This window comes from Dama dama, chromosome 17 (genome assembly GCF_033118175.1).
Source record: "Dama dama isolate Ldn47 chromosome 17, ASM3311817v1, whole genome shotgun sequence".
Taxonomy (NCBI): Eukaryota; Metazoa; Chordata; class Mammalia; order Artiodactyla; family Cervidae; genus Dama; species Dama dama.
In genome coordinates this window covers 64,408,568-64,424,414 of record NC_083697.1, presented here as the reverse complement: position 1 = coordinate 64,424,414, position 15,847 = coordinate 64,408,568, and the positions used below count along the sequence as shown (strand labels likewise).

At 42.0% G+C, this 15,847-nt stretch overlaps 1 protein-coding gene across 1 annotated transcript in view; it reads right to left on the bottom strand.

Moving 5' to 3' along the window:
- LIMCH1 (LIM and calponin homology domains 1) overlaps positions 1 to 15,847 on the bottom strand; it is a 360,985-nt gene that overhangs the window by 203,521 nt on the left and 141,617 nt on the right. The window contains 1 exon segment of the mRNA XM_061164658.1: positions 11,118 to 11,188. Coding sequence (XP_061020641.1) covers positions 11,118 to 11,188 — 71 coding nt within the window.

Genomic DNA, 15,847 nt, shown 5'->3' with positions numbered 1-15,847 from the left:
GTACCCCAAGTGGCTGGAATGAAATGCAGCCAAGGCATGGAGCTGGGGAGCACAAAAAGAATCGTGGGAATGATGATAGTTCTCTATGGCCAGTGCAGAGGGCTGATGAAGATCAGCCAAATAGAAAAGCCATCCCCAGACAGTGAAGGACACCAGGTTTTAGGCAAAGGAACCTGAATTACATGCTGCCTTGCAGGAAGAGGTGCTGGGCATGATGAAGCCATGCTTCGGAATGTCAGCCTCATGGCAGGGTTCATGGAAACAGGAGAAAATGGAGGCACCGGAGCTAATCATTGCCTTAACCTTAACTTCCCATTTGTCCTTTCATTCACTCTTTCTTCTTCCCCTTAAGACAAAGAGGAAAGTCTATTTCTGTACAGTTGACCTTAGAAAGGAATCATTTATAAACTTGGTCCTTGGTGGGCTATTTAGGAAAAGGTCCTCTTCTGCGGGTAACCAAAGGAAACATTTAGAATGGCAGAAATTCTGCAAACTTCATTGTGGGAGGCCAGCCCACCCAGCCTGACAGGCCAGTAGAGACAATCAAAAAAATGGATTATTAAGGAAATACAATTAGGGAGCTACTAAATCCTCTCAAATGCAAGCAAAGCCTAATCCAGCATGTAAGCCCACAGGCAGACAATGGGAGAGGTCGTCTTCTCCTCAACCACACAAGCAGCCCATAATGAAACCTACTGGTTTTATATATCTACATATGTATTTTTTAAGCCAATTAATCATTCCAATAAATATGCAATAAATTTGTTCACAAGGAAAGAGATTAAGCCTGTGATTTCCATGAGTGGAAGTTTAATACTTATCAAGGTACAAATTAATTATTGTTTAGTCACTAAATCATGTCCGACTCTTTTGAGACGCTACGGACGGTAGCCCACCAGGTTCCTCTCTCCATGGGATTTCCCAGGCAGGAATACTGGAATGGGTTGCCATTTCCTCCTTCAAGGTATCTTCTGACCCAGGGATCAAACCCATGTCTCCTGCATTGTCAGGCAGATTCTTTACCACTGAGTGACCAGGGAAGCCCAGGGTGAAGGAAGTCATATTTTGAGGGAAGTGGTTTCGGAATGATAATTATGCTAAAAAAAGTTTCAAATACATTTTTGGAAGCACGAAAACAAAATATACTTGCCTTATATATTAAGAGAAAAGAAGCTGTGACAAGGATTATATACTTTTAAATGGAAAAGCTATGTGCAAAGATAGATGAACTTGAGAACATTTCAGATGCACGCAAAAAGTCCCCCCTCCCACTAGTAGACTCTTTTAATTGATGCTAAAGCACAATTTGAATGTGAACAGTTGAATTTCCCCCTACACACTGTGCAAAGAGCCCCTCTTTTAAATAGAAACCAAAGGCTGTTTATTTGGTGAGGATTCAGAGAGGAAAGAAAGGCAATACTGGGAGTCTGTTTTGCTCATCATGAATCCTACAAATTCGCCTTCCATGGCCTTCATCTGTTTTCATCTTTCCTAACAGAAGGCAGTCAGGGATACTCAGTTCTTGCCTAAGTCCCCACCTAAGCCAGGCCAATCTTCAAACAAAAAGCTGCTTTTCACTGGAGATCTTTACAAAAAGAGTGGGTTGAAATGTCCTTACTTGAACCTAAAAGCTTAATGGGTCTTGGTGCCAAAGGGCTGGAATCAGGCCAAGTCAATGAGGCCAAATGTGATTTGGCAGAAAGACAAGGGAGAACCCTACATAGGAGGCCTATCAAATTCTCACCAGTCTGCTACAGTCAAAATCAGTTAGGGCAAAAGGACCCAAGTTTGTGAGATTGGAGTGAGTATCTGGTTTAGCGAAAGAGCTCCCGACAAAGACTGGAAGACACACTGCCCTCTAGCACCCTGGGTCTCCATCTTGTCATCTGCAGAGGATGGTGGGACAATCTGATCCAGGTTGTTTACCTACCGTGGTCACTGAGAGGACAAAATAAGGGGAGGGTTTGTGAATACAGACCAAGGTCATGGCCACTGGAAGATACCAGTCTGGACTGGCCAGCCACTGGGGTGACCACGCACGCACGTACACCTCTGTACATACACAGACATATTACATACAGACATACGCACCTATGCACGTTACCAAGGACAGTCCCAGGTTTCATCTGCAGCCCCAGCAGCACAGCTGGTTAACACCCCCTTTCACTCTCAAAAGCATTTTGTATGACATGAGGTCACTTCACTGCTAAGCCATTGAGTCAAGCTAACCTCATTTCCTTATCAACAGTGGAGGAAAATACTGCATGTGAAGTTTATATTAGATACAAGGTCTCTAACAATAGCCTGTTGAAATGATGCAAAAGCATGAGTGAGAGCTAAGACCATTAGGTAGAATCATGGTCAGTTGACTGGCAATTCCCAGAGATGGCCATTAACTGACAGAGTTTCCAGGGCCTCCCTCTCTGAGTGAGACCTGCCAGGGCCAGGCAATCCAGGAGACCTCAGCTCCTCAGAAGTCTTCTTAGCTCCTCTGGATTCCATGACACCATGCTCGTGAGTGTCCTCTCGTCTCTCTGATCGTCTCTGTGTGAGTTTCTCTTTTTCTCATCCCTTACCAGGGAGGAGGTGTCCTCAAACTGAGACCTTGCTCTGCTGCTCTTTCTTGAGGTGCTCTTTCCCTCAGAGAGACTGTCATATATCACGGCTTCACCCTAATGCCCAACAATGGCTGGCAAGTCCAATTAAATAAGTTAAATCTATCATCTAACCACTAAATTCTGCCCTTGTCCCCGATGGCCTACAGGACTCTCTGCCTGCGTGGATGGTCTGTACCCCAAACTGAAGTTACGGCCTCTCCCACCAAACAGAGGAGCCGTTCCAGCTCACACCAAAGGCCCACTCTGCTTGTCATGAACAACTGAAACGTTTAAGTGATTTTTCAGTCTTCTCTTTCATTCTCTCCCTATAGCCTACCAAGTCTTATTGATCTCTCTCTTTTTAAAAAATATTTAATTCTGGCTGCATCGTGTCTTCATTGCAGCCCATGGGCTCCTCTCTAATTGTGGCGTGCAGGTTCCAGAGCGTGTGGGCTCAGCAGTTGCAACATGTGGGCTTAGTTGCCTGGCAGCAGGTGGGATCTTAGTTCTCCAACCAGGGAATCAAACCCAAGTTCCCATCAAATCACACTAGAAGGCAATTCTTAACCACTGGACTGCCAGGGAAGTTCCCTGTTGATCTCTTTTAAATTCCTCTCATTTCCATTGCTCTGGAAATCACACCCCAAAACTCCTTCTACAGTTTACAAAGGCCCTGTGCAATCTTGACCTGCCTACTTTTCTTCATCCACCCTCATCTTATATCATTATCCTCCCTGTTTTCTACATTTTCGCCAAATGAGTCTTCTTGCAACTCCTCCAATACATGGAGCTTCCATCTTAAGCATGGTAAGATGATGCCTTAACATCTCAAACATGTTATTCTCTTGGGTTAGAACATGACTTCCCCTTATTTCACCTCTCTTCTCTCTTTCCTGGCTAATTTCTGCTCTTCATTTAGGAGTCCACCTAAATGTCACTTCCTCCAGGAAACCTTAGGTTAACATCACACAAGAGACTAGGGTTCAATTTGGGAGCTCATTTCAGCACTCCTGTTATATTATGTTATGGCTTAGTTTACTAGTCTCCGTGGTAACTGGCCACACCTGTAAGCTGGTTCTTAAAAAGGTTAGTTGGATGAAGAAAGTCCCGCCAAGCAGACTTCCACTATTTGCTGAACACAGGGTCCTCATTCCTGCCCCCAGACCTTTCCTCGGCTTCTGTTCCTGTGTAGCCTGCCCTTGTCACGCTCTCACCTTTTCTCATCTTAAGGAAAGTCACTTGGTATAACGTCCCCCAAACCACAACCACCTTCCCTTGTTTAACTTCTTATTAAGCCTGGTGGATTACATCTTAGTTACCTTTGCATTTACTCACACACTGGTTTACACAGTGACAACTGCTTTGATTGAGTATATGTCAATCCCCAAGCACATTATAAAACTCTTAAAGACCAAGGATCGAGCCTTATATATATTCTTTTTATGCCCCTCAGGGCCTAATGTGGGACTGTACAGAACACAGTCAATGTCCAGTAAGTCCTCCATATGACAAAATGTCTCCGTGGAAAGCTATGCCATCAACTCCCTAGCTGTCCTGGAATATGAGTCCATATTCTTGGCACTCTACAGTTTATGCTGAAATCAGGACAAGAATCTAAGACAAGTCCTTCTCAGGATAAGTAGTTCATTCATCAGCAAATAAGTGTTTGCCAGCAGACTTCTTATCTTCAGAAAACTATTTCAGCAGGATAAGAACTGAGACAAAAACCAACTAAGACATTTTTTATTGGTCACTTATTTGCAGACCCACATACTTGGACTTTGCATTCCATCAAAATGTGTCTGCAGAACAAACCCCAGAAGTTCACCTCCGTGACTCCTAAGAAGACATGGAGAAAGAGGAAAGGTAAAGAGTACAGACAGTTACAGGTACCCTACAGGTAAAGAGTACAGATAGTTCCATCCTTTGAACTCCCAGGCCTCAGGGATGGGTTCATTCTTTACATAAAGCTCTGTGTGTGTGTGTGTGTGTGTGTGTGTGTGTGTGTGTGTAGGCAAGGGAGGAGTTGAGGGGGGAGGGAAAGAGAGAAGAGGAGAAGGGAGATAATACTGATGACGACAGCAAAAATTGGGAGAAAGTTAATGATGATTAGATCTAATCTAATGATGACTAGATTGCCTACTACTGGACTCAATTTATCCAACAGCTGTTTGTAACAGACGTATTATGTACCAGACCAGTGTCCAAGGGGAAATCCAAAGATAAATAAAAGAGGTCTTCAGGAAGCTTTTAGTCTGGTACAGGAAGCAAACAGGGATAAAGAGGTCGAGCACCGTGATAAGGACGAGCGTGGAGGCTGTACAGGTAGACAGATGCCAGAGAGGAGCCCGTCAGCTCTGCCTGGAGGGTCCTGGAATAGCTTCCGAGAGGGAAAAAACCACAACAGACCGGAGGAAGCCGGAGGAAATGACGTCACCACAGAGGTCAAGGCCACTGTTTTCAAAACAATCGCTCTTGGCCTCGAGTTCTGCCAGCCAAAATTCATTATTCACAGATGATCAAGTTTGTAAGGGACCCAAATGTTCTTGCCCGGTTTGATCACAAGTTGAGCAAGAGAAACTAGGCACGCAGGCCCCCCATTGGTCCACCCTGTGGCTTGCTGACAGCCCAGGGAGACAGCTGATGTGTGACACAGCGTTGCCTTGACTATGTCATATTTATAATCGACTTTGGGCCTATTTCCAACAATAATAATGGAAACGGCAAGCGATCCAGAGTGCCAGCCCAGGCCAGGCACTGCCGAGCGCTTCATGCATTCTCTCGCTGGACTCTCTCAGGGATCTGATGAGACAGGAATTTCCCCCATTTCATGGATGAGAGGAGAAAAGCTAACACTTAAGTGCCTGCTACATTTCAAGCACTAAGGAGTTTTACACCCATGATCCAATCATTTACTTCTCTGAAAAACTCAATGAATTAGGTACAATTATGTCTGTTTTCCTAGATAAGGAAACTGGGGTTCAGGGAGGTGAGGTAACACCTAAGCACACACAGGGGGTGAGTCTAGGATCTGGACCATCCACTAGGTTGAAGCACATGAAATCACATCATCTGCCTGGTTGTGGTCTACTGATACAACAGTGTCATAGGATTCAACCTAGGCGTTTCCAAATCCATTCACTTTTCACCAGGCTCCCCATAAAAAGATATGAACTGGCTTTGGTTAAATATATATCTTTGGATAGTAACCAAAAAGAAAGAAAAGTGTGAGGTGAGGATGAGAAAGCAAACCACAGAGAAGAGAGAAGAAATATACCCTCCAACTGCATGCCATTATTATTATTATTATTTTGCTATGCTAGCGGTATCTCTTTCTGTATATGCCTCTTTCTCCCCAAGCCATTTGCATATAGTTGTAGGGCATATGGATAATCATTACATTATTCTTCTAACTTTTCCATAAGTTAAAAAAAATTTCAAAATAACAAGTTGTTGGGGGGACTTATAAAGAAACTCCTGAAAAGCCCTTCTTTGAAAAGGCATTTGATTTACCCAACTAGCACTTTGCCCTGAAAACTCAACTTTATGAGGGTAAGCAATTCACAACCAAAATTAAGTCCATAGTCCTCATGGGCTGGCCAACTTTCTGTAAAGGACCAGGTACTAAACATTTTAGGCTCCGTGAGCCCCACACAAACTCTTGCTTTGTTTTGGTTTGTCTTTTGTTTACAACTCTTTCAAAACGTAAAAACCATTCTTAGCAAGCAGGAAGGCCTGCACAAAAAGAGGCCAAGGGCCAGAATTTGACAACTCCTGATATAGATGGAATTCCACAGTGTTAGCTGCTCAGTCATGTTCGACTCTGCAACCCCATGGACGGTATGTAACCCACCAGGCTCCTCTGTCCACGGAATTCTCCAGGCAAGAATGCTGGAGTGGGTAGCCATTCCCTTCTCCAGGGGAATCTTCCCAGTTCGATCTAATAATCAAGTCTCAGGAAAACAAGTCAGAACCATTCCTTTCTGGAATATTTCACAACAGTATGTCTGAGCTGCATGCAGGAAACTAGATGGCAGTCAAGAGAGGCTCTGGACTGGGAGCAGCTTCCCCAGGGAACGGTCTTTGTAGCTTTCCTTTTAAAGTCTCTGAAGTCCCCAAGGATACAATGTGGCATTCATTTAACATTTCTAACAGCATGACACTTGTCACACGTCTGCAGCTTTGTCACACTTTGACCCCAGGCCTTTTATATAACGCTCAGGGGAGAGCTCACATCATTGGAGTATTTAACCTCCAAACTTCAACGACACACTTGGCAAAAACAACAGAGAAAGTTAGAGCAAAAATACATCTACAGTACTACAAATCTATTTGGCACCTGCACTGTATTCTATTCTTGCTTTTACTGTAAGTTATACATTTATGCATAAGGATGACTATATCTGGGGATACATATGCAAAGGCAAGTGTATTGCATTTCACAGGCAGAGTAAAAGAGCTCCCAGGGTGATTCTGAAGCTACTCAATTTCCATCTCATATGTTGCCTGTAGGTGCCAGTCTTTTTCCTCTCGCATCTCTGTGGTCTTCAGTACAGGTCCACCAACTTCATAGGTGACCAATAAGTTTTGACAACTCTTACCTAAGAAAACTGACACCCCTACATTGTCCCTGACAGCTCAGTTGGTAAAGAATCCGCCTGCAGTACAGAAGACTCTGGTTCAATTCCTAGGTCTGGAAGATCCCCTGGAGAAGGGATAGGCTCCCCACTCCAGAATTCCTGGGCTTCCCTGATGGCTCAGCTGGTAAAGAATCCATGTGCAATGTGGGAGGCCTGGGTTCGATCCCTGGGTTGGAAAGACCACTGGAGAAGGGAAAGGCTGCCCACTTGAGTATTCTGGCATGGAGAATTTCATGGACTGTACAGTCCATGGGGTTGCAAAGAACTGGACATGACTAAGTGCCTTTCACCTCACTACACTGCCCACTGACCACAGCCTCAGCTCTCCCCTGCCCCCCTTCTCACTGGACTGGACTTCTTATCTTATGAGGGACCACCAGGCCCTTGATGCCTACATGTTTCCAAGACTACTAACCCCAAACAGCCCTTCTTCCCCTGTTCAACTGAGACCTGGTGGTCATCCTCTGTAGTGCCCTCTTCCCATATTCTAGGTTTTCTGGCACCAATTCCACACCCCGCCCCCCAACCTCTTGCTTTTCTCTCTCGTTAAAATCCCAGCTCTAGACACAGGGCAATGATTAAGAACAAAAGCAAAGGAATGAGACTTCTGAATTTAAATCTTTCTCATCTGGTTACAACCGTGTGCTGTGCTTACTCGCTTAGTTGAGTCTGAGTCTTTGCGACCCCATGAACTGCAGTCTACCAGGCTCCTTGGTCCATGGGATTTCGCAGACAAGAATACTAGAGTGGGTTACCATGCCCTCCTCCAGTGTACAATCTTAGCCTAGTGATTTAGTCCACTGTGCCTCAGTTAGCTGCTCTGTAGACTGGGTATCATAATAGCTCTCATAGGCCACAGGTAAATCTAGAACCAGGCTGGTAAGAGGAAAACCAGACCCAGGCCCAGAAGACGCCTTTCCATTTGAGAAGAACTGTGAGGTTTAATTTTTCAGACTCACAAACAACCCATGAAATTTTTAGTGAACAGAGAGCATGGTGTCTCTCCATGGTTAAAACCAACAGTTAGATCCAATCCACCTTAGAAGAGCTGAACTGCTGGTTTTCAAAATTTGAAATCACAGCAGGTTCTTATATTTTCAAGTGTTGCTACCTGGGTGGTGGTGCTAAGTTAGAACGGCTTAATCACCAGCATTCACAGAACTCTCTCTGGTTCTAGAGAGAGGCACAGTCATGGGCATCCTCATCTACTCTCCAGAGACAGGCTGTACAGATCTATTATCTGGGAACCCTCACTTTCCTGAGACTCTCCAAACTGAGCCCCCTGACTTTCAAGCCCTACCATCAACCAGCTCCATGCCTGGAACGGGGCAAGTCCCCGCTCCTTGCCAGACTGGTCTCTGCATACAAGTCCCAGAAGAATACACTTGCTAATCTCAGTCTGCAGCAGCCCAACATTGCTATTCAGATCACACCCAACCATGCCCCAACCCCTGACCAACAAGGAGAGGAGGACCTTCTTCCTCCATCGCTACCAACGGTGAGTGCATCCAGCCCTGAGTCCTACTTCTGTCTCATTGCTCTGAAGGCCCTGCACTTAGAACTTTGTCTGCCTCTTGTGTGTCTGGCGACTGCCTCAGCTTTCTCTCCGAGGCGCTGGCTGGGTCTGCGTTCATGGTTTTTAGACCACCATGGCAGTTCATTCCACAATCACACACTCTGCTCCAGAGCTGCCAGATGGAGTCCCATGGGGAAGCCTGACCCTAATCGTCAGACTCCTCCAAATCCACCAGTGGGTCTAATCCCCTGTGGTTAGAGGAGTTAGACAATAACTCGCTTGTCCTGGGTTTTCATCCTACCTACCCAGACAGAAACATTGGTCCACGTTCTCCATGTTGGCCATTTCCCTCAGCTCACCCATAGGCTGTGAGCACTCAAAACTCTTTATTTATTTAAAGACGTGCCTGGCTGTAATCGGCGCCTCGATGCTGTCTAACCATGCTGTTTCCCAACCATGGCCCAGACCTAATCTCCACCTCTAAACAACCCTAACACTCGTTAACGTGTTTGTAAAGGGTCAGTGGTTGGTGCCACTCCACACGTGGGACTCCAGCCTCTGACTCAACGTCTTCATCCAGGTAAGAAACCAAGTCCACCTGTGCAGATGTCTCTGGATCCAGAGCGTTGTCCTCAGGTGAGCCCATCTAGTCCAAAGGCAGGCAAGAGACATCATTCCATGACAGATTTCCTCACATGGTGGAGAGGTGGATGCCTATAGGAATCTTTGGAGCTGATGTGAGGCAAACAAAAGCTGGTTCCAAAGACCCACTTCAACAGACTTCAGAGAGCACGATGCATGTAAATTAGACTGGATTCTAGTGAATCTGTTAACATCAGAGGGTCAAGCCTAGACTCACTGGAGAAGCAAGTGCTAGAACCCAAGGGAAGTGTTTGGAGCCTGTTTGAGCTTGTCTCTGTGAGACGCTGAACTAATTGTGGTTTACTTAACAGATGAGCTCTGACTTAGACTTTCTAAAGAGAAAAACAGGTGGTAAGGCAAGTAAAGTGTGAGAAGAGGGAAGAGACTCCACAGGAAGGAAGGTATGGAAACAGCAATTAGAGGATATAAGTTACTCTTTGAAGAAAGAAGGGCAGTGGAAGGCAGGAAATATCAATGTTGACATGAACTGTGTTGAAAACTGCTACATAATAAATCCACATTTGTATAGCAAATGTTGTAATTTTTTAAAGCACTTTATCTACATTATCCCGTTGAAATTTACAAAAAGCTTATGAAACATGCAAGAGCTGTAAAATTTTTACTACCCTTTTAAAGAGAAGCAAATGAGACGCAAGGAGATTAAATAATTTAAGGCGTGAAGAAAGGACTTGAATCTTTAATTCTCAGGCTCCAACACCCGTGCTCTGCCAACTATATCATTGGGTCTCAAACAATATTCTCCAAGTCACCAAGAAAAGACTGCATTCTGTGTGATTCTATTTACATAAAGTTCAAGAGAAGGCAAAATAGATAATATGGTAATAGAAATCAGAACAGTGCTATTCTACAGGTGGTTGAGATTGACTGGGAAGGGACAGGAGAGCTTTCTGATCTGTATTTTGATCAGGGTGTAGGTTACATGCATGTACATGTACACTGTTCCCAAAACCCATAAGGTTGCATATTTAGAAGTTCTGCATTTCATGCATGTGCATTTCACCTCAATAAAACAAAAATAAATATCTTAATTACAGAACGTATTAAATCAATTCAAAACTCTGAAATCTTGATTTGATATTTATGTTCATCCATCTCTAAGTATTAAGGCTACAGTTAATTTCATGTCTGGAATCACCACACAGAAAGTTCTTGACTACATCATCATAAGAGCACTCTACAACAAAGCCCATATTCAAAGCATAAAAACTGAACACCACAGTTATTTTGTCAACAGCATGAATTAAATATATTCAACATACCTCAGGGAAGTAGGTCTACTGAGGAACATCACCTAGCAAGTTTCAAGAGGTTGTCAGTAAATAGAAGCACTGCTTTTACTTGGCACAAACTGTTCTTGTTTGGAGGGAATAAGGAGAAGAAAAGCTGCTACTGTTACCACAATTTGGTCTACATCCTTCCAATCACTTAGGCCCAAACTGCTACACTGTAAGTTGGTTGGAGCTGAGTAGCAGCTGTCAGACACTCCTTCTTTATCTAGTTTGAAAATACCATAGTCCCCACCACTCCCTATTGCACCAATATGCTTATATTTACTGCCTAACCCACTTAAGTGATTTTTTAAAAAATTTCAGATTCAAACTGTGAATGCATTCCAAACAAACTCTGTATGTTTTGCAGATAAACTGAACAGCAATAATTATTTTTCTTGAATAAAACCAACTGAATGTAGGCTATACTTACTCGCAGAGAAGGATTCCATTTTCTAATCCTGTCCGAAAATCTTTATCACCAAAACTTCGGCCAGTTACTTGCTGGAAAAGAAAAGCAGAGAATAATTTTTTTTTTCTTTTTCAATCAGGAAGCTCAATGATTCTTTTTCAAGATATTTCAAGAGACTTTAAATAACTGGTAGCATTCCAGGAATGGGAAAAATCTGTTAGGTCTGAATTTCCTTTCCATGTGTAACTTTGCTTAGCTCAGCTAATCTTAAATAGGCCATTTCTTTGAAGTTTTTTCTTATTGAAAACTTTAAAAATATCTGTTCTTCCTGATAAGGATATTACTTTGGCAGTTTGGCCATGATAAGTCAAGGTCACAGCCTCTTTCATCTTGAGGACCCAACCTACACTTTCAATAAAGCCTGCAGAAAGTACCACCTAAGGATAAAGAATCCATTTGTTAAAACATTAATAAGAGGCAGAGAGAAGGACCCAGAATGTCTAACCTTGAGAGACTAACATCAAGACAGTATGAAAAAAGCCAACACCCATGCTAACATGGTATGAAAAAGCAAAATAAAAGCTGGGAAAGAGTGAACCATGCTGAGTACTGATCACTTTGCTTGATGCCTCTGACACTTGGTAGCCCTTTGGTCTGGGCACCAAAGCATTCATTTTTTTACTCAGTAAATATTTACTGAGCATCTACAATATGCCAGGTAAATATGCATGCTGTAAATCCTAAAGTAACCTCTAAAATAGCAAAATTTTAAAATAAAGTTAGCAAGTCAAGAAAGGAGATTAAATGGAATTATTAAAAAAAAAAAATACCCTAACAATACAAAAGAAAAAAGGGAAAAGGAATACAGAACAGATGGAATAAATAGAAAACAAATATCAATATTATAGACTTAACCCTAACCATATCAATCAGAGCATTAAATGTAAATGGTGTAGACACCCCCAAGTAAAAGAAAGATGGCATTCATAAAGCAAGACCCAACTATGTGATGCCTACAAGTAACTAGAAATAGAAAGATATGAACAGGTTAAAAGCAGGATAGAATAAGATACACCATGCTAACACTAATCAAAAGAAAGCTATAGTGGTCATATCCACTTCTAAAACAAAGAATGGGCTTCCCTGGTGGCCCAGAAGTTAAAGAGTCCACCTGCCAATGCAGGAGACACAGGTTCGATCCCTGGGTCAGGAAGATCCCTTGGTGAAGGAAATAGCAACCCACCCCAGTCTTCTTGCCTGGGAAATCCTATGGACAGAGGAGTCCAGTAGACTCCAGTTCAGGGGGTCACAGAGAGTCAGGCACAACTTAGCAACTAAATAACAAGAGAAAAAAGAATAATACCAGAGCAGGGAAAGTCATTTTATAGGGACAAAATGTTTAGGTCACCAGAGAGATAATTCTAAACATTTTTACACCAAATTTCTTTAAAAAGCTTCAAGATAGACACAAACCAAATCAGATAGATCTATAAGGAGAAATACAGTCACAACTAGAGTCATAGATTTAATATCTCTCTTCAATAATTGATAGAATAAGCAGACAGGAAATCAATAAGGATATAGAAGGCTTAAACAACATTATCAACCAAATTGACTTAATTGACATTTCTAAAATAGTCCACCCTACAAAGCAGAATAAACACTATTCCTCTTAAGTTCACAATAAACATTTTTCTTTTTTTTTTTAAGTTCACAATAAACATTTATTGAAGTAGACCAAATTTTGTGTCAGAAAACAATTCCCCACAAACTTAAAATGAATTACTTAGAAATTAACAACAAACATCCTTAACCCCAATATTTTTAACTAAGTAATACAATTCTAAACAACCCATTGTTCAAAGAAGAAATAAAAAGAAATTAGAATGTATTTTATAGTGAAAGAATATGGCAAAATAAAAATGTATAGAAAGACTGTAAGGCAGTATATGGGGAAAATATATTTTAAAAAAGATCTCAAATCATTGACTTCTGCTTCTACCTCATGAAAATTTAGCCCAAGTTAAGTAGAAAAAAAGGAAAAATTCTATCAAATTTGAAATCAATCAAGTAGAAAATCAAAAAGTTATAGAGGAAAAAAATCAGTGAAATAAAAAGTTGGTTATTTGAGCTCAATAAAACTGATAAACCTTTGGCTAATAAAATTGATAACCTTTGGTTTTTAGCCAAAAAAGAAAGACACAAATTACCAACATCAGGAATGACATTATATCATTACAGATTCTATAGACACTAAAAGGATAGCTAAGAAATATTATAAATAAATCTGTGCCAATAAGTTCACCAACTTAGATGAATTGAATAAATACATTCTTTGACACAAACAAACACAGTCCACTCAAAAAATAATAATAATAAAAATAATCTTCCCAAACAAAAAATGCCAGGTCCAGAAGGCTTACCTGGTAAATTACAGCAAATACTAAAGAAAGAAGTAATGCAACTCTATATACACTCTTGGAGACAAATGAAAAGGAAATAATACTTTCCAATATGGGTGGCTTATGAACCATCTAAAAATTCCTATGTACTACTTAAAATTATTTTGTATGTGATGCATAGAAACTAAAAAATTTCAAGTAGAGTTGGTTTAATAGTCTAAAGTCAGCCTGCTAATCAAGATGTAGTCTGAGTAAATTCAATTTCCTAGGTTCCTAATTGTAGAAGTAAGAGTAGGAACCATCATTTGGAGGCAGCTGCTCATCTCCACCTCTGTCCCTTCCCCTCTGCCTCCTTCCCCCATCTCCTGTGTCCATTAGGTCCCCGTATAACCTCGACACTGCTCTCCACTGGTCCAAACACCATCTACTCTTCCAAGTCCAGGTTATTCAGTGTAGAGGCACCTGGACCTTTGTTAGGAGGGTCAACAGCTGAAGAGACTCCAGAAATTCAGCAAGGGCTGTGCCACTGAAAGGTCTGGTCCTGAGACCAGCAGGGACAGCAGCATCTTCGTTTGGAATTAATGTTAGACATACAGGCTCTCAGTCCTCCCACTGTCTCCAAGACCGACTTAGAACAAGCATTTAAAAAGCATCCCCATGTGACTCATATGTAAAGTACATTTTACAAAGCCCTGACCTTGTATATTAAGTAAGTCCAAAGTTCATACTCAGAAACGGAGGACATCTCATTGGAATAAGGATTTTGGATGACCTGTCTCAATAACCCATCTTAGCAACATCTTTTTAATGTATTTACAAAGTCACACATTGCATATTTTAACAATAAAGACTGTTAATTACCGTTCTCTTTGTAAGAGCATAAGCCATTGCTATTTTTTTTTAAAAAAAAAAAAGCAAAATAACTACCAAGAATCAGCCACCATTACCAACAGACCATGAGCAGGGGAAATGAAAAGTGACTGCTAAACTCTTCACTAATCTTCCCATCTGGACCCCGACTGACAGGGGACTCTCAGTAACCTTCCAGACAAGGCACTGGCCAAGCCATCAGCCTGTGATCACTCTCCAAGGACCCATAACAGCATGGGAAGATTAATAGAGCCCTTAAAAAGGTGGAGATCTGGGACGTGTAGTGGGTGGGAAGAGAGCCCAGGTTCAGAAGCATTCAGGGGCTAAGAGGGGAAGAGAAGCGTGCAATGTCAACAGCACTTTACCACCCCAGCAAATCTTGCTCTTCACACCTCGCTGATCCTCACCTACCTACCAATGAGTCCTTGCAACTCTACCCTTGCAGTTGTTCAGCTTAGTCGTCCATGACCCCAATCTTTCGTACCCAGGCATACCCAGTAACAAACCCTGTTGGTTCACCCTTCAGAATTTAGCCAGAATCCAACCACGTCTCCCACCTTACTCTGAGCCTTCATCATCTTACACCTAGATGAGAGTCTCAATTGGCTCACTGAGTCCACCCTTGCCTTCGTCCATCTATTCTCAACCCAGCAGCCAGGGTAACCCTGTCAAGTTAGGTCACTACTCCATTCAATCTCCGCTCCATACTTCCCCATCTCACTCAGTAAAAGCCAACGTTTCTACAGTTCTCTGAAGGCGTTAAGCATGAACACAAACAAAGGGACATGGACGAAGCTATTAAACACCACCATTATTTTAAGGGTGGATATAATGAACTTGCATACATCTCCCTCATTCATGGGGGTCCTCGGAAGTACTCAGGGTGGCAATGACATCACCAACTATGCCCGGCAAGCCTTTCAGGAGAACCCAATGCCAGATTTTTTTCCTACTTTATGGTTTAGAATTAATTCACTTTCTTCACTAACCAAAATATTTGTTGGATGGACATGCTTTGTCAGAGTAAAATAGTCTATGAATGGATAACATACCAAAACCTTGATAGTTTTAGAGGATAAGAATCACTTTCTTCTACCTTAGCAATCAAACCAAAAGCAGAAGCAAGAGGATTTCGTGACATATCATCACACTATTTTATGCAAGTAATTATTGGTAATAAGCTCATCTGTACTCAATTTCCTTCCCATAATAACTAAAAGGTAATTACATCTCTGAGTTTGTCCATGTCAATGCTCTAAACCATTCGAGTAACTAAAATTGGGAGGAGTTAAAAATAAACGGTCTAATACAGAAACCACATGATTTTACAGTAACATTTTTATGATGTGTTTATAATTTGTGTCATAAAGCCACATTTTGTTCATTACTTTGTTTCCTTCGTTATCAACCAGTTGCCATGAACAGTCAAAGACGGCCAAGAATCAGTCTTTCATCTTGATCATTACTATTTATACAAAC